The 24,179-nt window shown below is 33.7% G+C and overlaps 1 protein-coding gene and 2 long non-coding RNA genes across 14 annotated transcripts in view; 1 reads left to right on the forward strand and 2 right to left on the reverse strand.

The window, feature by feature from the left end:
• LOC309666443 overlaps positions 1 to 24,179 on the reverse strand; it is a 367,092-nt gene that overhangs the window by 195,229 nt on the left and 147,684 nt on the right. The gene's annotated exons all lie outside the window — the stretch shown is intronic.
• The window catches only part of LOC309666439, a 242,609-nt gene that overhangs the window by 190,876 nt on the left and 27,554 nt on the right, over positions 1 to 24,179 (forward strand). The window lies entirely within an intron of this gene.
• The window catches only part of LOC309666438 (uncharacterized protein), a 312,121-nt gene that overhangs the window by 33,991 nt on the left and 253,951 nt on the right, over positions 1 to 24,179 (reverse strand). For 4 of the 11 annotated variants that reach the window (XR_014267103.1, XR_014267105.1, XR_014267106.1 and 1 more), the window contains 2 exons: positions 16,632 to 16,746; positions 5,880 to 13,752 (listed from right to left, as the gene is read on the reverse strand). The exons of 3 other annotated variants lie outside the window; for them this stretch is intronic. Coding sequence is in view for 2 of the 8 variants with exons in the window: in XM_082473903.1 (XP_082330029.1) it covers positions 16,691 to 16,746 (56 nt within the window). In the remaining 6 variants the exon portion in view is untranslated. Of the gene's footprint in view, positions 1 to 5,879; positions 13,753 to 14,630; positions 16,747 to 24,179 lie in introns of those variants that run through there. 4 more of the 11 variants (XR_014267104.1, XR_014267102.1, XM_082473904.1 and 1 more) reach the window with 4 other exon arrangements.

Raw genomic sequence — 24,179 nt, forward strand, 5'->3', positions numbered from 1 at the left:
AATGTTGCATGGAGTTGTCAGACACAAAGAGTGCTTTTAGTATCATTCCATTATGAAAAGTTCAAAATTTGTGATGATAGAAGGAAGAATAACATTTACTTTTGTCAAGTATTTACTATGTGGGGGAGAAAGGGAGCCTGCTGGCATGCTACAAATTTTCTATATTTTGGTATATGTAGTTATACATGCGTGTATATATGTGTGTATGTATACACATATATAGTGTGTGTATATATTGTGTATTTATAATACATGTATATATACATTCACACAAATTCATCAAACTCATCAAACTGTATAGTTAAGATTTAAACATTTTTCGTATGTAAATTACTCCTTAAATTTTTGAAGGAGGAGGAGGAAATGGAACTGTATTATTGGTAAAATGAACAAAACCTGAGGTCTAGGACCTAGAGACTGGAAATTACTCTGGGCGTAGGTCATATTTTTGGTACCCTGGCCAAGGTTAAGAGGTGAGGTACAGAATGGGAAAGCACTGGAGAGAGTTATGATTCACACTGTAAAGGGTAGAGAGCAATTCAAGGAAGAGCAGAATAGATCCTACATCTAAGTGTAAGGAAAGATATAAGGAAAATAGAACTAGAATTTATTTGTATGCAGTTCAGGGAAATAGATATGCATGTTGAAAAAAAAATCGAATAAAAACTGAGTTCTCATACCAATACCTGAGTTTAGACTAAAAACTGACATTTCATTATCAACAATGGAAGCCAGTAGGTAAAAGATTAATATCTTACATAATTAGAAAAACAGTGAAAGTCAACCTAGAATTTCAGGTGGAATAAAGTTACCACGAATTAGGGGGAAAAAAAGACATTTTCAGAAAAACAACAATGGAGTTCACCATTAAATATTAATTAAAGAAAATTACAAAGAATACACTATGTAAGAAACGTGATCCAGAATGGGAAACTGGAGATACAATAAGAATTGGTGAGCAAAGAAATCGATAAACATGTGAAAATTTAAACAAATATTGATGGATTTTGACCACATAAAATAATAAATTATGTCAAAATCATAGTGTTGATAAAAGCAGACATTAAAAAATAGTTTGAAAGTAGGGATTACTGTGATAACTATTAAGCATTCTAAATTTCTTGTATTTTTTCAGGAGGGTAAAATATTGACTAACTTTGCACTTTGTCATATGTGATGTGCATATTAAACTTAACTAAATAACATAATAATAGATTGAATTCCAGTGGGGTGTGTGAGAATGCACTAATAAAAAATAATAATTGTATCCTACAAAAAGGTAAAATTGAAGTGAAATGAGAAACAGAAAAATAGGGCAAATATAAACGTATAACATAGGAGAAATATTTCTGAATATATTACCAATCACAATAAGTGTAAATAGATAAAAGTCTTCCATTAAAAGACAAATCTATTTAGGTTATTTTAATAAAACACATACAATATTCTAAACAACTAAAGAGTCAAAGATGAAACAAAATTGTCAATAAAAATATTTAGAAATAAATGTACATAAACTATTATTGATTAAATGCTAAAGATGAAGCTAAAACATTTTATAAGGGGAAATATTTAGCATTAAATATTTACCCTTAAAATGGTTCATAATTAATGAGTTGTGTTTTCATATTAAGATATATTAGGGAACCAGGAGAAACATGAGTAACATAGAAGAAAGAAAGAATAATAATAGCAGAAAGGAATAAAATAGAAAACAAGCATAACATAGAAAAGACCAACGAAGTATTACACTAGTGCCTTGAAAAAATTAATTAAAGAGATGAAAATATTAATAAATGAAAAAGAGAAAAATGATATAATGACATTTTATTCTGTAAAAGGACAACTGATGTTGAAGAGATGGGAAAGGTAAAAAAGTTATAATATATATCAATAAATGTATGAACTCTGTGAACAAAAAACTTTTTAAATCCTAGTAAAATAAAACTTACCAAAACTGACTCTAGAAGAAACAGAAAACCTACAATTTATAGCCATCAATGAAATTAGTTCATTATTTAGAAATATTACCTCCAGGAAGTTATAAGGCTAAGAAACATTATTTCTATCAGTCATTATTGATTGTTAGAATTTAAATTCTAAATCAATTCTTCCAGATATAGAAAAAGGGGGAAACCTATCTAATTCATTTTAAAAATCTAAGATAACCTTGATGCAAAATCCAAACAGGGGCAGTACAACAAAGGAACAATCTAACTCAGGGTAAGGTTATAAAAACCTAAACCAAAAAGAAGTAAACTGAATCAAGTAACATAAAAAAGTAAATACATCATGACTACTTTCAAATAGTTTTTAATACTTTCAATACTTTTTAATGCTCCGTAATTAATTAATGTAACCTACCACATTAAATGTTTAGGAGAAAAGGATAAATTATCATTCTAAAATAGATAAGTGTTCAATAAATTCAAAATGAATTTAAAAGCTAAAAAGTTAGCAATTCACAAATTCAGGGAATTTTCTTAACTTGATAACAGGAACCTATAAAAAAGTTACAACAAGCATGATATATAATGGGAAAATATTGATAACAATTTCCTTTGGATCAGGAAGAAGACAAATATGCACACTAATCCAACTTCTGTTTAACATTGTAGTGACGTACAAAGGAAGACTACAATAATGACATAAATGCAATACCATACAATACAATAAAATATGATTTGAGAGTGAAGAATCAAACTAATTATATTCAGATGCTAAAATTGTTTTTGGAGAAATGTAAAGAGACATTAAAATTTTTTTAGAATTAATAAAAGGTTGTTGGATATAAAATCAATATGCCAAAACTTGCATTTGTAATTAGAAGGAAAAATAAATTCAGCTAGAAACTGTAATTAAAAATATATCATTTAAAATAATAGTAGATTATTTAAAGTACCTGAAAAAATTTTAACAAAAGTATTGATACCTTTAATGGACAATATAAAATTCTACTTTATGACATGAAAAAGAGCTTAGTAAATTAAGAAACATGGAATGTCCTGGATTGGAATATTTAATATCATAAGGATATTAATTCTCCCCAAACTCATCTACAGATTTAATGCATTTTATTTAATGTCCCATTGGTTTTATTTGTGTATTTGAGTGTGACACGGGGGGCTGGAAATTGACATGTTGATTCCCAGATGTGTGTAGAAAATTCAAAAGTCAAGCATTCAAGGAACTCTTGTAGAATAAAAACAAAATGTGAGGAATTTCTCTTAAGGACTTCAAAACTTTTAAGAGGTATTTTAAGAGGTAAATAAGACAATGAGATATTATTGGGGAAATTTATAAATAGACCATTGAAACAGATTTGAGAGCAGGGAAATAGATTATACAATGGGAGTCCAGAAATAATTTATGACAGAGCTAAATGGCAGGGCCAATCAATGAGGAAGTAATGACCTTTTCAATAGATGGGTCTGGGTCAGAAGAAAATTGAATGTACACACACACGTAAGTTTCAATATATATAATTAATATATATTATATAACCTTGCACCATTCACAGAAATCCAATTTCAGGCAGATTAAATCCTAAAATATGAAAGGCAATCCTAAATTCTATAAAAAACAGGTATATTAACTCATTTAATCCTCTATAACCATAATATTATTTATAACTTTTGTTATTCATAATTTATAGATGAGCAACTTGAGACTGAGAGGAGTGGAATATCTAGCTCCAATCATGCAGCAATTAAGTCCTGGAACCAGAATTTGAACATCTGCAATTTGAGTGGAGAGTCTTTTTTTAGCTACCTTTGCCAAAATGCATTGTTTTGATATCTGGGTTGATAAGGATTTCCTAATCAGCATCAAAACATCAGAAAAAAACTTGGTAAATTTAAGTACATTGAAATTAAAAAAGAATAAAAACGTATCTTCAATAAAAAGGTCTATAACCAAGAAGAGTATATTTGCAATAATTTTGTGAAATTATCCAGAGAAATTAAAGATTCTATGAATCCATTTAAAAAAAAAAAAAAGACAAACACTTCCATAGAAAAATTGGCATATGGACAGAATGGGCATTTTCTAGAAGAAAAAAAATGAGAATTTCAAAATTCAATTACTATGAAATACCATTTTACTATTAGTTTACAAAAATTATAAAATTCTAACAGTAGCAAATATTGTGATGATGTGGAACAGGATTTCTCATTTCCTAGTAGGAAACTAAATTAATCCAACCATTCTGGCATTACCTAGAAGAGCTTAACATATACATAGGTTATGGCCCCAAAATACCAATGCTTGGTGTAAGTAGTAGTGTCCAATAGAATCAGAACACAAACCACATATGTAATTTCAAATTTTCTGGTAATAACCTTATACAAGTAAAAAGAAGGTGAAAATAATTTAAACAAATATTTTATTTGACTCAGTATTTACAAAAGATTATCATTTCATTATGCAATCAATATAAAATTATTAACAAGATACTTTACATTTTGTACTGTCTTTGAAATCCAGTGTGTAACTTACACTGATAGCACATCTCAATATAGACTAGCCACATGACAAGTGCTCAATAGCCATATGTGGTTAGTGGCTACCACATCGTATAGCACTCTAGATAAGTCTGTCTCAAATTTTAAGGTATATACAAATGCTATGGAAATCTTGATAAACGGCAGATTCTGATTTGGAGGTCTGGATGAGGCCTGATGCTCTGCATTTCTAAAACTCCAAGTGATGCTGGTGCTTTTCATACATTAGTCACAGTTGACTAGCAAGTTTGTAGAAGATACACCAGGCCACATGTACAAGAATGTTCAAATTAGCATGCTCATATTAGCAAGAAAAAAGTGGAAACAATTCAATGTCCATCAACAGAAGAAATAATAGTATTACACAGTGGAATTCAATTTAACAGGGAAAATAAACTTTAGTTGCAAGCATGGATATAACAACATATAAAAGTAAATAACATATCATTTAGAGATATTTTCATTCACAAGAAAATTAAAATTAAGATCAAGGAAATTATTATCTGCATGCCTACATTCATAGCAGCATTATTCATAATAGCCAAAAAGTAGAAGCAGCCCAAATATCCATTGACAGATGAATGGATATACAAAATATACATGTATGTCTGTCTATATGTATGTCTATATACACAATAGATTATCATTCAGACTTACAAAGGAAGGACACTCTGACATACAGTACAACATGGATGAACCTTGAGGATGTTATGCTAAGTAAAATAAGCCAGACACAAAAGGGCAAATAGTATATGGCCTTACTTATATGAGGTTCCTAGAGTAGTCAATTTCATAGAGATGGAAAACAGAGTCCTGGTTACCAGGGGCTGGGGAGAGGAGGGATGGGAGTTGTTGAGTGGGTGCAGAGTTTCAGTCTTACGGGAGGAAAAGAGTTCTGGAGATCGACCACAAAATGTGAATGAACTTAACACTACTGAGCAGTATACTTAAGTTGGTAAATGTTATGAAATGTGTAGCTTATCACAATTAAACATGAAAATCAAGAAAATTATTAATATTAAATTCAGAATAGTAGTTACCTTTGGGAGGGTGGTGTTCCAGAAGCAAAGATAATTTTCTATTTCTTAATCTTCTATGACTATTATTGTTAATTTAACTGTACAAATACATCATGTGAAATATTGCATAATGCAATTTTAAGAATGGTTGGAGATAGAAGTCACTAATAAGAAACTATGCTTGCCTTCCTTTAATTTGATCTAGGTTACTTTTGACTACTTTTTTGAGATTTTTTTCTTTTTGTGTTCATTTTTTACGTTGGAGTATGTTTGATTTACAGTGTTGTGTTAGTTTCAGGTGTACAGCAAAGTGATTTAGTCATATATATATATATATATATATATATATATATATATATATATATATATATGTTCTTTTTCAGGTTCTTTTCCCATATAGGTTATTACAGAGTATTGAGTAGAGTTCCCTGTGCTATAGAGTAGGTCCTTGTTGATTATCTATTTTATATATAGTAGTGTGTCTATGTTAATCCCAAACTCCCAATGTATCACCCCCCCCCCACCTTTCCCCTTTGGTAACAATAAGTTTCTTTTTGATATCTGTAGGTCTGCTTTCTGATATCTGTATTCTGTTTTGTAAATAAGTTCATTTGTATCTTTCTTTTTTTTAGATTCCATATATAAGTGATATCATGTGATATTTGTCTTTCACTGATTTTACTTAGTATGATAATCTCTAGGTCCATCATGTTGCTGCAAATGGCATTATTTCATTCTTTTTTATGGCTGAATATTCCACTGTACATATGTACCACATCTTCTTTATCCATTCATCTGTCAATGGACATTTAGGTTGCTTCCATATCTTGGCTATTGTAAACAGTGCTGCAATGAACATTGGGTGCATGTATCCTTTCAAATCATGCTTTTCTCCAGATATATGCCCAGGAGTGGGATTGCTGGATCATATGGTAGCTCTATTTTTAGTTTTTTAAGGAACCTCCATACTGTTCTCCGTAGTGGCTGTACCAATTTACATTCCCACCAACAGTGGAGGAGGGTTCCCTTTTCTCCATGCCCTCTCCAGCATTTGTTATTTGTAGACATTTTAATGATGGTCATTCTGACTGATGTGAGGTGGTACCTCATTGTAATTTTGATTTGCATTCCTCTAATAATTAGTGATGTTGAGCATCTTTTAATGTGCTTTTTGGTCATTTGTATGTCTTTGGAGAAATGTCCATTTAGATCTTCTGCCCATTTTTTGATTGGGTTATTTGTTTTTCTGATATTGAGCTGCATGACCTGTTCACATATTTTGGAGATGAATCCCTTGTGGGTCACCTCATTTGCAAATATTTTCTCCCATTCTCTGGGTTTTCCTTTCGTTTTGTTTATGGTTTCCTTTGCTGTGCAGAAGCTTCTGTAACAGAGCTGTACCATACTGAAAAAAGCTTTAAAGCTGGATATACCTGGATCAGTTTACCTTGTTTGCTAGCCATTCTGTCTGGTAAAATTACTTAACCTCTCCGTACCTCAGTTTTGTCAAATGTGAAATGTGCAAAATAGCGTGCACACCCTCTGATTTATTTCATAACAATCACATGGGAGGATTGACAAGGATTATACTGCCCTGAAGTGTAAGGGAGTGCAGTGACTATATCAAATATCTGTATTGCTTGCATTCCTTTTCCTATACTCCCTTGGAATATCATGTTACTAGTATTTGATATTCTTGTAACATCCAGCATTCTCTTTCCCTCAACATGTTTTATGCTTTCCTGTCCTAACTGGGACATAGTCCATCTTCTTGTTAAGCAGTAGTTGAGTCATCTTAGTGCCTGTGGCTGGTGATGGTTTCCAGTCATTCTGAGCTCAAGGCTACTGGTTACCTTGATCCAGATTAAAGTGTTTAAGATTTATTGGCTGGAGATAACTACTACTACTGCTGCTGCTGCTACGACTACTAGTACAAACAACATGAAAGCACTAATGCTAAATGCAATGGGGAGAGTTGGTCACAAGGGAGAGGCTGGTGAATTGTGGGAAATGATGAAAGGTAATGCAATATTGGAGAGAGGCGTAACCTCCATAAATGTTTGTGGAACTATATTTCCTATGGGAAGTAAGTGTTGGAGATTTTACGTTTCCTACTCGCGGAAGCTAGAATTTTGGGTCAATAAAGTAACTTAAGTTTCTGCAAGACAGGCCACATATGTTCATCATATTTCCCAAGAAACTCCATAGACTTCATGACTACTAAAGAAATCTCAATGATAATAAGAACTGCCACTCAGTGTTGTTTTGAGAATTAGATAAGAGTGCATGTGAAGGTAGCTAACACAGAGCCATCTTGCAGTAGGTACTCCTCTCACATTTAATTATAAATTAAACCCATTTATCTCTACCTAATCTATGATCTATGGGAAACAATACTGAGCTATTGGCATAAGATCCTCTTTTTCCATTTTTAATACTCATAAAACCCCATGACATGGCCAGGCATATCTTGTGTCTGGAGAGGGAGGAAGCTGCAGGTAGTGGATAAATGGCTCAGGAAAATCATTATAAAAATAAGAAAAAGCAAAGCATCGAATTACGCAAACTTCAGTGATCTTGGAGTTCTGTAAGTGAAGAAAACTACACAGGTGCAATGCACATCCTGATAAGCTGAAATAATCCATTTGACCAAGGGAAATTAAAGAATTTTTTCCATCATTAAAGAAGATAAATCCAACATACCTTAGATTTCTTGGAACTTTTATATTCTCTATTCCCATAGAGGTAGTTTTCAACTGAAGATAATTAGACTGTGAAATTCCACCCACCAGTCACCTTCTACTTAGAAGGTATGGGAAGCAGTATCATGGAACACTTAAGAGTCTAGAGAAAGACTCTCTGGAAGTTTGAGCCCTTCTCTATATTCAAGTAGCATGTGACATGGAAAAAGCCACTTCACCTCTCTGATCTTCATTCTCTCATCTATGAAATAATGATAATGATGAGTACCTTTTGCATAGGGCAGGCATGAGAACAAAAAGACGGTCTGAGTAAAGCCCATGGCGTGTGTTCTATAAGTTTCCCTATTCCTGTTATCCAGTGGGCAGAAAGATTCTGCCAACACTGTGAAGGGCTCTTCAAATTAGAGCTGAAATCTTATAGTTCCCATAACTTCTACAGTTCATCAAGTCACTTCAGTTGAGGTTATTAATCTACTTCAGTTGATTGACAGTTGCACAGTAGTCAGATATTTGATTTATAATTTGGACTGAGTTATTGAATTTATAATTTGGACGGAGCTCGAAATGCGTTTTTGATTTATGTGTATCCCCCATGCAGTTACAGCAAATCATTGGTGGTTGAGCAACATTTACTGTAAGACACGCACATTTAGCAGTTGGATTTTAAAGGGCAAAGAAATTTATATTTCTTCATGTAAATGTGGGGAATCAATGCTGCAAATCACTGCAAAAGAAGCAGTGTGATCAAGTGAGGAAAACCATAGAACTTAATAACCAGAAATGCCCAGTCTGTTTATAATTTTGTCCCTCTCTGGGCTGCATTACAGACTTTCAGAGTTAGGCCATACTACAGTGAATTTTTACTTTACACACAAGAGGGCTAAAGTGCTCAAGGGCATCAAGTACTTAGTGGTTCAGTTGAAAATTTAACCAGCTTTCCTGATTCTTGCTTAGGACTCTTTCCACTGTAACACACAACTTTTCTGTTTCACCTTCTTTCTCTGACAAATATAAGGATAGTGATAGAAAGCCCTGCTTCTCACTGCAGTATTTTTTTTAATACATGAGACAATGCCCTTGAAAGAGCTTTACAGTATAAAAGCACTTTACAAATTCCTACCTAGACCCAAACCTAGGTTCCATAGGCAAGAAAAGATGGATCGTAAGGAGTGGAGTCAAGTGTACCCATTTATCAAGAGGCTACTATTAGCACAGGGCTTCCATCCCCCACCTATTTTCGGTTTTAATTCTCACAAGACCCCATGACATTTTCTTATTTTCAGATGATGAAACTGAGGCTCAGAGAAGTTAAAGGGATGGTCAAGCTAGGATTTCAGACACCAAAGGTCTGGGCTTATGTCACCACTGCACTACTACTAGACACACTAAAATAGGATCTACCAGGCTCCTTAGTGGGAGACTGAATGTAATATTTTCCGGCAAAGCAAAAACACCTGCCTCTTTAAGATTTGACCCTAATTGTAAAACAGTTTTCTTCTTGCTGCAGTATTAAGTGTCATATTAATCTTTCTTTCTGACCTCATTCTGGCAAATCATCTTGGAGAGAGGAATAAATAATGTTCCTGTAAATTGATTTATATGAACTCTAGAGATATAGTACTAGCAAAAAATACCAGGCCATGTCTGGGCCTCAGTCAGTAGATCAGAGCTGCCTGTGTCTTATTATTTGTCTTCATATCAAGTTCAAGATGATTACTGAAATGCCCATTTTCCTAATGTCATACCTTCAGTCAAGTATCCTGTACTTTGACCTCCACTGATCTGGTCTCAAATATAATGCAATAACATCTTGCAATGGTCGGGAACAATAGTTGTAGGAATCTGAACTTGAAGTGAAAGGTAGGCTGGAGATGCCAAGATGAGCAATCAGAACAAGGAGGATAAACCTGTAGACTTCTAAGTGCTAAAATGAACTCTGGAAAAATACTCTATTTTAGAGCATCATAGGGCCTTGGCCCTTTCACTCTGAGCTGCATGATTAAAGCCTGATGACTTGTTTTCACTTTTCAACTCTGCTTTGATTGTTACTAAGGCAGCTCTCATTCCAGCACAGCAGATACCCAAAGCAGAAGAGATGGTGGCACCCATATCCTCCCAACCATTTCAGTCGTTTCCTCCTCTGGAAATTGGTTCCCTCTGTTTTAGGAGGTCATTATCCTCTTCTACTCAATTCAAACCATATTTATTGAATGGCTGCTATTTGATTAATAGAAAGGACACACTGACCTAAAAAATACTAGTATTTTACTGAGGGACAAAAAGGTAACGTTGCTTAAAAAACAAAATACAGTATGGGATCACGTGTTAAAGTAATTGTTACAGATAACTTCATAGAAAAGTAATGACAGAAGGGTTAAAAAGTATAGGAAAGCATCCAGGAAAGCATATGCATGAGAGCTTGACAAGGTAATCAGATGAGAAGACACACATATCTAAGACACACAAGTAGCCTGGCCAGGAGGTATAGATACAGTAAACACATTTAATTAAAAGGCATTTGGAGTGAGGCACTAATTTGGGAAATTAGTGGGACAGAAACTGAATAGAAAGATGCCCTTAATTAAGAGGGAGCCTGAAAATTAAACTGAGAATTTGGCCTTCGTCATGAGAGAGCACTGGAAGATCTTAGAGCAGGTAATAAAGACTTGGCAAAATGGTTTCAGACAGCATGCACAAATATGTCAGATGAGAATGGCTTGTGAGAAACCTGAGGCAGGGAGTGTATGTACCAAAAAGGGTCCAGGGTTGACAGCAACAAGTGAAGGGACTTCACAAGTGAAGGGACTAAACAAAGTAAGAAGAGGGAGAAAGGGAGGGAAAGAGGAAGGAAAAAAACATGAAGCAGGTCTCTTTGGGGAAGCCGGATGTAGTCTTGGTAATAATTTCCCGTTAGTGTTGCCAAAGTTAGCAAATAAAAATACACTTAAATTTGAATGCAAAATAAATAATTAATATAGTTTTGATACAGGTATGACCCACACGTGCATAATTACACTAAAAGTTATTCATTATTTATTTGAAATTCAAATTTAACTAGGTATCCAGTATGTTATCTGGCAAGTCTATCCAGGGAATTTTCCTGTACCGATACTACTTCACATTACGGAAGCACTCAAAGAACAATTGTCCTGGTGCTACAGAAAACTATGAATTCATACTATTTATCTAATGTCAGAAGTGTAGAAAGACTTAGGTAAAAAATAATGTATAAATAGTAAATACTGCATATTGAGACTAAACTTGGGGTGGGGAAGTTGTAGCATTAATCTAGGTAGGACTTTCATAAAACACATATATATTTGACCAGTAGTTTTAGGAGGGAAAGTGGAAACTGTACTGTTTTAAGGGAGAAGTTGTAATTACCTAGAACTTGTAGAGCCAATATTGTGGTAAAGCATATTTCAGTGTTTTGAAGAGAGTGTAAGAACCAGAATGAACTTGGATGGATTGTATACCAGAATGATGCCAATTTGACTAAACTTCAGGGCTGGCCAAGAAAGGAAGTAAAAATAATTCGTCATTCACTTTTCCATGTTTTGGAAAGAGAATGATGATTAAATGCAGGTATTAGGAAAATAAGTACTTGAAACTCTCTTAAAGAGTAAGGGTCACACTAAAATATCTAAGAAGAGCCAGAATTTATGTCAAAAGTTAAAAGGTGGTCATAGAAACAAACAAAAGCACTGAACAACATTTAAAAAAAAATTTGTTTTCTTTTATTATAGTTTTTGTTTTTCTTTGCATAGGAAATCCATCCACACAGTAAAAAGGATACAGGGTGAAAACGCATGTCTTTTCATCCCTCCCCTGTCCAGCAACCACCTTGCTTCAACACCCGCTCAAGTTGCACTGAACATTTCCGAACCTAATCACAGAAGATACATGAGACAAAAACTGATAGAACGACAAAGACAACAAATCCACAATGACAGTTGATGATTTTGACAGAATATGGATGCCATTAACCACATGTGGCTATTTAAATTTAAATTAATTAAAATTAAAAATTCAATTTCTCATTTGCCTAGCCATATTTCAAGCACTCAATATATGGCTAGTGGTTACCATATTGGACAGCAAAGATATAGAATAGTTTCATCATTGCAGAAAGTTCTATTGCACAGTGCTACTGCAGAGGTAACTGCTGGTACCAATTCCTTGTGAACTTTCTACTTAGCCAGAGAAAGCACTGAACAACATTTGATCAAAGAGCAATGTAGAAAGAAAAATGACTTAAAAGATATAAAAAAGATGACTTCAATTTTATATAACTTATATAGAACATTGAAGGACAAAGGAAAACCAATAAAATATTCAGTACATCTGGAAGATTCAGGCTGGAAAGAGTGGCTGGTGGTAGAATATGTGTTTGACATGTGAGGTTTTCTTACAAGGCTTGAAAGTCAATGGCAAAAAGATTTGGTCTTAGTTGCGAAATGTCAAAATCTCTCTGTATCTCCTTTCGCACCTTCAACGTAACCAGTTCTCCTCACTCAGAGCACTCTTCTCTTCATGCAAATTTTTTAGATTGCTCCCACCACCATTAATTTCTTCCTCCTTCAAAAATTCTTGTCATTTTACTTATTTTTTTCTAATGATGGCATACAGCTATATATTCTTCATTTGTTAAATATCTTCTTTCACCTTCATGAGCACATGCATAAGGATTTTATTCTTTGTATGTAGTTCTAAACACAAAATAGGAGCTCCATGAACGCTCAATAAATTCAACAAAAAGATGTGAAAGAAAACATCATGAAACCTTGAGTAGGAAGAAAGTTTTGATTGCGGGACTAAATACAAAGCTCATTTGTCTGCTGGCTTGAAACATGGAGGCTTGATTTAGCAGTATATTGTTTGTAAAGGCTTCCAGCAGTATAAAGAGAACTGTTTTTTGAAGAAAAGAGGAGTCCCACCTAATGAAGAACAATAGAAAACAGACTGCCTGAGATATTACTCCTTCTTGTCTATTTGTCAAGGTGGTTTTTAAAAATCCAGCATGACTGCCATATGACTTTCTAATGAAAGACGTTTTCATTTTCATTGTTGTCAATTATTTAACAGTCATCATTTTTGTAGAAGGAAACCATATAACAGCTATAGTAGTCAGAACTTTACATGAAATTAAGTGTGTTGTATGGAAGAACCCAGCCATTCCTTCATATTGCTCATCTTCAGAATCATTTGGGAACAGCTAAAAATTGCAGATATCCAAGATCTGCTGGTCATAATGTGGTTTTTTTTTGAATCTCATTATTCCTACCTAGATTAATGATGCAACTTCCCTAATCTCATTTTAGTCTCAATGTGCAGTATTATTTATAGACATTATTTTTTCACTTAGCTCTATATTTCTGATATTAGATAAATATTATTAACTCATATTTTTTTGTATCGGCATACCAACTGTTCCTGGACTGTCTTTATTTTCTGAGGTAATGATTATCATAGGGAGATTCCCCAGATGTGGTCGCCAGATCGTTTAGGTCTTGGGTGGAACCCAGGAATCTAAAATTGAAAGAAAAAAATCTCAGGATGATTCTATTCAACTGCATTTGGGAATCACAAATCTATTCTGTTGCCATGATTTCATATTTAAAGAAACTGAGACCTCAGAAGTTTAAAGAGGTTTCTGAGTGTCACAAGCCTTTTATTGTTGAAATTGAGCTTAAGCGTTCAAGCTACCGTTTCAGTGTACTGGAACCTTTGTGTCTACACTTCTGCTGTGGTTATTTCCTCTGATGAATAAATCCTGTCCATTTGACAATGAAGTTCTCTTTACATAAGTATGATTGGGACTTTATTTGAAGAAACCATGGCAATCTGTCCCCTAGAAGCAATATTTTTGAAAACAGAAAAATTCAAAGGATTGCTGGAAATCAGGCATCAAAGAGAGTTATTCAAAGTGAGATGAATATTAACTTCTTTCAAACATTTTATGTGAAAGAAATGAGCAGTATCTTCTTATCATAATGTGGGATCAAAATTGTGTAGTCCCAGCTAGAGTTCACTTCCTAAAGCTAAAAGTGTTGATAATAACTGGAATATATATATATATATATATATGAATACATATATATATGTAACCCCTTGATATCACCCTACCATTAAAAACAAAACAAATAACCAAAAAAACATAAAATGTGTTCCTACAACACCATAGTGTATCATTCTCATTCACAGATAAGGAAATCCAAGCTCAGGAATAGACAGCAGTCAGTGAATAGTAGATCCAAGAGTAAAATTTATTTTTGTGTCTTGCTGTCTCTAATATTTTACATATTGTGACACTTAAATCCTTCTCTCCTTTGAAAAAGTGTGTAAACTCACTATATATATATATATATATATATATATATATATATATATATATATATATATATATATATATATATGGGGTGTGAGATGGCCACCTGGCAGATGGAGGTTACTGATGCAACAGGCCTAGAAATCTAGGGTAGAGTTGCCAGATAAAAACACAGAACACCTTGTTAAATTTGAATTTTAGATAAACAACTTTTTAGATAAACAACTTTTTTTTGGTGGGGGAATCTAAGTATGTCCCAGGCAATATTGGGGACATTCTTACCTTAAAATATTATTTGCTGTTTATATAAAGTTAAAATTATAGTAGGTGTACTGTATTTTATTTGATACTCTGGTAACCCTAACCTAGGGACATGCCAAGAGTCCAGCTTGACTGGGAATGAGTTATTAAATTGACTTTTCTAAGATAGTGAATGTAAGGATCTTTTGAACAACAAATATATACAAGTGAATCATGTCAGACAGTAGTGGGTACAAATGGGGCTGCATTAAGAATAATCATCCTTGTTTCTATGGCTTATGCCCTTAGATGCTAATGACAAACGTCCAGGTTTGTGAAGAAACACCATCCTTCATTAGCACCTTCCCACATTCCAACACACAACACACTCTGGTTGGCTGGTACTTTGAGTTTTCTCTTCATTAATGTCTTGATGCTCTTCCTCACCTGCTCTCAGTACCGCTAATGTTCACCACCCATGTTCATTATCCCCAAGTTCCTCATCACCGCCATTACTACTGGTGCTCATCTGCTGGCATCTAAGACAAAACTTTCAAGACGTCAGGGCGATATTGGGTCCTCTAGAGACTCCACTGCACCACAGTAATGCTGTGCCTTGCAGATGTATGGAGAAATTTTCCTTCCAATTCAGATTCACACATTCTTAAATGACCATCAAAGCAGCCCTATTTGTGCCCCATGATTTACAAAGCAAGTCTTGAAGACTTTGTTCTCCTTAAAGCCCTCAACCATCTCTCCAGAACTGCCAGGCACGAGCTGTGATACCAGTCCCTTAGGTAGACCCCATGACACCTTTACAACTTGTCCATCCATACACACTTCTTTAGGCTTTTTTTCCCACACACATCCCTCCTCTCTCTAAGCCCATGTGAAAATCACCTCATCAAAATTGTTTCACTAAATTGGGGAACAGCTCATTTTAAAGCTGGGAACACTTTTATAAACTGAAATAAATTTCAAGCAATTTCTAACCAGTTGCCATACTTTTGAATATTCAACAACAAAAGATTAACATTCTTTAACATGCTGAATTTATGTAAGCTCCAGCTGAAGCAATAGTCTCTCCAGGGTCACAGCTGTCTAACATTATTTTCTCAAATTGGAAGGTGTCCTGGTCACCTCAGACTTTGTGTACAGACATAGTTCATCCCAGGTCATTCATTCACTCACCAAATGTTTAATGAGGACTTTTATGTGAAAGACACTGCCGGAAAAGCAAAGATATACATTATAGGATAATGCATTTGGAATTTTTTTTAAGCTCCCATCCCTCTCCACTTTGACACACCTTAGCCTAAGTTACTTAGTCATTATGCTTTCATTGTCTCAAGGGGGAGATATGATTGCATGATAGTAGAGAAATAAGGGAGACTCTTCTTGTCTTTAAAGTTGCAAAATCTGTTACGTTAAGGAACTGAGAGGAATACACATATTTTTTAGAAGTGATAGAAGATGGTAAAACTAGATAGGGTTGGATAGCATTCCCTCCTCCCCAGCTTCCATCCCCTAAGTATTTTCTATGGTATGGGTGTAAGTTAAGCAAAAATAAATAATAAAATATTGTATGGGTGTTGGTGGGTCACAGAAGAGAAGATCTGGCTAAAAGAAAATAAATTAATAAATAAATTTCTGCCTAAAATTTATTCTGCTACTTACAAGTATGATGATCATAAAAATCTGTCATCTAAATTTTGGCAATTTAGAGTTACAGCGGACATTAATGATACATGATGTCAGAAAAACAGGATTAAATCTTGTTCAAGGTACATTCGAACTTAGTTGTTCTACTTATAACCTTCTTTTGTACTAGAATCCTTACCTCTGATATGACTGGATTAGAAGAGGGTAAATTCCTTTATTTTATAATAATTTCTTCAGTTATTGGCCTTGTCTTTCATACCTTGGTCCCTCTTTTCTTAACATGGTTTTATTTCCTAATGAAACATTTGAAAAGGACAAGAGATTAAAAGTAGCTTATCTAAGGAAGAATGGTAAATACTGGGAAAAATTAGAAAATCTTGACACTTACAGAATAGAGAGTTGAGGATATTTCAATGAGGAGAATAAAAAGGGAAAATGTTGGGCTGAACAGTCTTGCAAATCTAAAATTCTGTTATTTTTGTGGCAAAATATCAAGATTCATAGTGCTCACCAAATACGTGAGCAACTAAAATTAAAATTGGGAGTAAAACAAAACTTTTAATCAACTATAGATAGTAAGTATAGCTTAAGCATGTAAATATTTTCCATCATTAAATTTTCATCATTATATTCCTAAAGAAGCATGGCACTATTGAACGTCCATTATTCGTGATCCTCCAAACTCTTCTCCTTGTCTAGAATCTGTCAGGGAGTCAAGAGATTTTCATATTCCCAATAAATTTTCCTTTGTACTTTTCATAACATTAGAAATTACCAAAAGTTCCCACTAGTAGATATAAAGGCATTTATCTAAAATGATTCAAGTAATAAATGACGTGTCATTCTTAGCACAGAAGAGGTTTTGAAATCCATTTTCTCATGAGTGCTAAGTTAATAAAATCAGTTATCCTCATACGAACCTAAGATCAATCCTCTAGACAGTCTAGTCCTTCAATGCTAGAAAGATAACTGACTGTATGGCCCCAGGGATGAATGTGCCTGGCAATAAGGAGTAGTAGACAGGAATAAAGGAAAGAATAAACGACACAATCACCACAGCCAACTATAGTTCATCTTACCTTGGGAAAGTCATTCCTAGCATTTGGGTGGTTGATACCTCTTTGACATATCAAAGCGAAGATCTGACCTCATTACATTCTTGCTTAAAATCCTTCAAAGGCTCTTGGATAATGTCAGATGAGTAACAGATAAAATTAAACTCTTTATTGATATTTTCCTCTCTAGGTTCATTTTATAACAATTTCTTTCTTATGATTTCCTTTGATTTCCTTTATGGTCTACCTGTTTACATTTTAATCTTCATTTCACACTACTCTCTTACATATATTCTACATTTCTGCCACGTCTTGGCAGTTCTCAAATTTTCCATAAGCCAAAGATCACTTGGAAGAAAAGTCATGTTCCACAGGATAAAGAATTGAAAGTGAATTAGACAGAGTTCAAGGAGGAAAACAATTATTTCCTAACCATTTATATAGCTTCAAAGGCCAATGCTAGCAGATTGTATCTGCTCATAGAGCTTCTAAACCATCTGCAGTGAAATCTATTCCATTAGATGGCAATGCAGTAACTCTAGGAATATTTTTTATTAGTTATGATCTTTAAAAGATCAAATGAGGGGACTTCCCTGATGGCGCAGTGGATGAGACTCTGCGCTCCCATTGCAGGGGGCCCGGGTTAAATCCCTGGTCAGGGAACTAGATCCCACATGCATGCTGCAACTAAGTGTTCGCATGTCACAACTAAAGAGCCCGCCTGTTGCAACTAAGGAGCTCACCTGCCGCAACAAAGACCTGGCGCAACCAAATAAATAAATTTAAAAAATAAATATTAAAAAGATCAAATGCGAAGTAAAATCAGTACCTAAATATTTAATAATTTGATTAACACTTTGTGTAAGAATCGATATACATATCCTAGTAGGAACTTCACAAGTATGAGAAACTTACTAATGGAAGATGCTCATCGAGGACAAAGGATTAAAGGCTGTGTCCTGACAGTGGATTGCAGTCACTTAAAGACATTATTAAAAATGTCAAGTTAATAATAATTACTTTTCATACTGACCTAAAATTGTAATTCTTAGGTTTTAAAAAACACATGGTAGATAAACTTAGCAGATGTTAATTCAATAATGGACAGAGAAAAGCATTTAAAGATGAAGTTATAAAGATACCTATAGAAAGAATTCAGTGCAATTTGGATTCTGGACCTATTCATCTTGAAATCTTTCAGTGAAAATTCTTTAGAAATGAGGAAATGAATTTTATTTATTTGTTCCAAGTTAATTTTCCTTTAATTGCTGCTTATGCTTTAACAACTCTGATTGTGGTTCAGAGATAATGTTATACAATTAAACAAACCACTGGAAACAATCACTTTGTGTTTCTTTTCTGAACATTTGTCTGGAATCCAAATTGGAAATACTCAAAATACTTAGAAGTCTACAGAAATGGGGGAAATATGCCAGTAAGTAATCCCTAGCACTTTCTAACAAAACTCTCATTTTATATGGAAGAACAATGGAAAAATAAGATTTGATTTACAGCAAAATTCCTAAGGGCAATGGTGAAGGTTGAAATTATTTGTAATAAGCACTTTATAAATATGAAAAAATATTTCAACTCACTTTCTAGGAGAACATTTTTCCCATATACTACTAGACTAGCCCTCCTACTGTAAATGATAAGAAAATTAAACCAACAAATGTGTGTATACACATATATACATATAAATATATCAAATGTTTTATACAATAAGACAACAGCTAATACAAGAACATTATCCTTGAGAGAATGGACATGCACAAAGGCAGTCCCACTTTCAATGCTGTCTTTTCCCTAGGGACAAATTTCTGGCCAGTGTGCAATGCAATGGAGTCCAAACAAATCATGTGGTCCTGCTGAGTGGAGAAGGCAAAAATCAGAGTTTGGGGCAGATGAAGCAGCTATAATCTATAAATGAGAGCAATATAGAAGAAAGGAATCCGAAGAAGTCAAGAAGAAATTCCTCCAAAGTATTCAGCTAAGATTGCACTGTCTATACACAGAATGAGACTGTACAGAGTTACCAGAAGTTGGCAGCTATGAGGTTGAGAATGAAGCATAGATACTAGAGGCTGAGACATGCTGGGGACACTGATGTTCTAACACACCCTTAGTACATTGAGCATCTAATAGAGACTCCATCGAGGCCATGCTTTAGAAGTTATGTCCTCATTCGAGAATAAGATTTCTATAGTCCTACCCTAACACAGTCTGAAACCAGGTCTTGATAACATCTATGTAGGATATTGAGTTTGGAGATTGATTCTTGCTAATTTAAAGAGGTTTGGAAAACACACTGGGCTTTCCCCAGGCGTAAAAGACATAAAATCAAACCTATCCAAGTTCAAGGTGATCAGCAAGTGATTGAACTGACTACTACAGTAAAAGTCAATGCTTTAGAGGAAGGCAACAGAACCTAGCACCTTCACAATGTATAAGCCACAATATCCAATATAAAACTTTAAAAAATTACCAGTTACTTAAAGAAACATAAAAATGTGTTTCATACTAAAAAAAAATTAAAAAGATAGTCAATAGAAGCCAACCCAGTGATGGCAAAAATCTTGGATTTATCAAATTGTGTCTATTATAAAATATTCAAGTAATTATAAAATATATTTAAAAATATATGGTCTTAATAAGATAGTAGACAATCTGAAAAGAACAATTGCAAACGATAAAAGAGAACCAAGTGGGAATTCTTGCTCTTAAAATTATAATAACTGAAATTAAAAAATTAACTGGATGGCCAATGTACTATTGGATTATACTACAAAGTATAAAATAAAAATCCATGACATAATACTGAAACACTTTTTGATAAAATAATAGCCAAACATTCAATTGCTAAACATTTGAATATTACATAATAATGTCAGAGTTTGAGTCTTTTTCTTTCAGAGAAGATTTAGCAATTTATATAGTAGAGTGAGAATTATTGATAACACTGGGCATTCTAATATTGGATTAATTATGGGGCATGGAGTGTCGTGGTATAAATAAATCTTACTATATATTTTAAAGCTGTTGTTAATTATAAATGCTAATAGCAAAGTGGCTGAGAATATATTTTAAAAGTAGATATGGGGAAAGAGTATTAAGTTATTGGACCAAGACAAAGTAGTGAAAGATAATCAAGGCAGATGGAAAGTATTTATTTCACAATTTTAGGTCAAAGCTGTATAGTTGAGAACTAAGAAGCAATGGTTTTGTACAGCATTGAGATGGTCTCAAGAGAAGTGATCCAAACTTGTTTTCCTATATGATATACAAAGACTTCATAAAAATGATTCAACCTCTCTTTGCCATCATCTATTTTCTGTATTACTCATTTATCTACCACACACACTTGTCAAAGAAACTTAAGAATTCAATGGTTCCTGATGAGATCAGCTTGACCTTTTCATTTCCTTGTATTCAAAGAAAGCTCATATCTTTAAGTGCTTCACTGAGGCAGCAATGCCCTTTAGCAGGTATGGATCACTCATCACCTTGATGGATTTTCAGGGAAGGGCAAGTAACATTCAGAAGTCTCAAAGGCATATTTTCCTCTCCCCCTCACCAACCTTTCAACTTAGGGTTGAAGAATTGCTTTTGGTATATCTCTCTGCTGCTATATAACCAGAAATTGCAGCTGATTCTGTATGCTAATCTGGACATTTTCAAAACAGGTAATTTTCCATAAGGTTTCCATTACTCATTTTTCCAACTGACTGAGTAGCTGTATGTATACCTTCTGGCACTCACTCTGAAAGCTGATCCATTAACTTTGCAAAAGAAAAAAAAAATACAGTCACTTGTTAATCATCTTATTTAATACTGCTTCAACCAGAAAGTATCCAGTCATCCTGGGAACCAGGCTGCAATCCAATCTTGTTTCCATTTACAATAAGCATCCTTACACCTCTGTTTTAAAGGAAATTTAAACATGGATGAAGCTGATAAGCTTTGTAGTTTGACACTTGGATATTGTCTCCAGTGGACTAACGATGATAAATCATTATTGATTCCCACTAAACTGAACAAAATATGAATATTTCATCAGGGATCAAACATTTTCAATTCACTCAATGCCAACATATAAAGATATGGTTCCTACAAATAGAACTACCATACGACCCAGCAATCCCACTACTGGGCATATACCCTGAGAAAACCATAGGTCAAAAAGAGTCATGTACCAAAATGTTCATTGCAGCTCTATTTACAATAGCCAGGACATGGAAGCAACCTAAATGTCCATCGACAGATGAATGGATAAAGAAGATGTGGCACATATATACAATGGAATATTACTCAGCCATAAAAAGAAATGAAATGGAGGTATTTGTAATGAGGTGGATGGAGTTAGAGTCTGTCATACAGAGTGAAGTAAGTCAGAAAGAGAAAAACAAATACAGTATGCTAACACATATATACGGAATCTAAAGAAAAAAAAGCCATGAAGGACCTAGTGGCAAGACGGGAATAAAGACACAGACCTACTAGAGAATGGACTTGAGGATATGGGGAGGGGGTGGGGTGAGATGTGACAGGGTAAGAGAGTGTCATGGACATATATACACTACCAAATGTAAAATAGATAGCTAGTGGGAAGCAGCCACATAGCACAGGGAGATCAGCTCGGTGCTTTGTGACCACCTAGAGGGGTGGGATGGGGAGGGTGGGAGGGAGGGAGATGCAAGAGGGAAGAGATATGGGAACATATTGTATGTGTATAACTGATTCACTTTGTTATAAAGCAGAAGCTAACACACCATTGTAAGGCAATTATACTTCAATAAAGATGTTTAAAAAAATAAATTAAAAAAAAAAAAAAAAGATATGGTTCCCATTTTGGGCATCTCATATTTAGCAAAATTAACAAAATCAATAAAATTATACAATCCCCATCACTAGGATGTGAATACTTTATGATATATTTTTTACCTAGAGAATCTTATTATGAATTAAGCAGGTAATTGTAAAAATATATATTTTTTTCCTATTTGGACCAGTAATCTAATAGAAGCTACCGATATCTTTTCTCTAAGGCAAAGAGGAAATGTTTAGAATTAAAGTCAGCGTAGTAAGATTACTTTTGGTAATGTTACTGGTATTTTTAAATCTAAGATTCATTAATAAATAATGTTTGGCTCAATCATTACAAAGTGTGAATCAATGTTGAAGCTTTAGCTCTGACATTAGAATCCGATGTGGATTCTAGTATCAATTCTGTTACTTACCAGTTTAGTTACATAATTCTCTGAACCTCAGTTTTCTCCATTTGGAAAACAGAAACCTTGGCTTAAAGAACTAAATTTTTAGTACACTAAAAATGGCAAAGATTTTAAATTATTTTTTAGTCATTTAAAATATTTACTTATTTCAAAATGACTTAAAAATAATAAAGGTTTCTGAAGTTTCTTGTGAAAATAGCCAAGAATATATAAAAAACTTTTAAGGGAGAAATTAAATCTACTTCATACTGAAAATATTATAAAACTGTAATAAATAGTATTCGTATCAGAATACCAAGAGACATCCCTGACACTTCATGATCCGACATATGGAAGAAATATTCCATAGGTATTGCTAGAATAGATTAACAATGTTTTCAGATTATTTTTACTTTTGAGCGTATTCTTTAAAGAGATCTTAGGTCAAGGTTTAATATGTAAAAGTAAAGGTAGCAGTAGAAGACCAGGAGACCTGCTAATTGTTGCTGTGTGTGTGTGTGTGTGTGTGTGTGTGTGTGTGTGTGTGTGTGTGTGTGTGTGTGTGTTTATTTTCTTTTGTCCCTGCCAGTTCTGAAGCTACCTGGAAGAACACTTAGCTGTTAGAAAAGCACAGTAAAATAATTTCTGGACAAGATACTTGAGAAAGTTTTGGTCAATAAATTACTAACAGTCATGACACAAGTAGAGGTTTGAAATTTGCTTGCACTTCTGTGTTTGCTATTTTGTGTAACTGCATTTTACCCAGAGGAAAAGATGCCTCAGAGAACTGAAATTACATCTTTGCATTTAGTTTGCTACTTTAAAAATAATAAATAAATGGAGACATTTTATCTGGTGCGTTTTTGTGCATCGTTCAGGGAACATAATAAGATTTTCTCCATTTTTAATCTGTTAATCAGATGAAATACACTGATTCTATCCACCCTCTGTTTTTGTAATAAACTCCACTGGTGATTATATATTCACTAGATCCAATTTGCTAATATCTATTTAATGAGTTTTATATCTATATCTGTGACAGAAACTGGTCTTTCACTAGCTGCCCTTCTAATTCTCTCTTACATATTGATATAAATATTATTCCTCCTCATAAAATGAGTTGGAAAGGGTTAATTATTTTTTGTCTCTCTTAAACAATTTGTTGAATACTTCTATTCTTCCTTAAATGCTTGGAAGAGATTACTGATGAAACTCACGGGTATTATGTTTTCTTTGTGAGAAGTTTCAAATAACATTTTCAGATCATTTAGTAAATAACAGAATACTCATATTTTCTATTTCTGCTTCTATTAACTTCAGGAAGTTATATTTTGTTTAAGGAATTTTTCTATCAAAATCAAATTATCAATTTTTGTATAAAATTATTTGCAATATTTTAAAATTATTTCTTTAATGTTTGTGAAACCTGTAGTGATATCCCTTTTTGTATTTTTGTATTGA

The sequence above is a fragment of the Balaenoptera physalus genome (genome assembly GCF_965194825.1).
Source record: "Balaenoptera physalus genome assembly, chromosome: 8".
Lineage (NCBI taxonomy): Eukaryota > Metazoa > Chordata > Mammalia > Artiodactyla > Balaenopteridae > Balaenoptera > Balaenoptera physalus.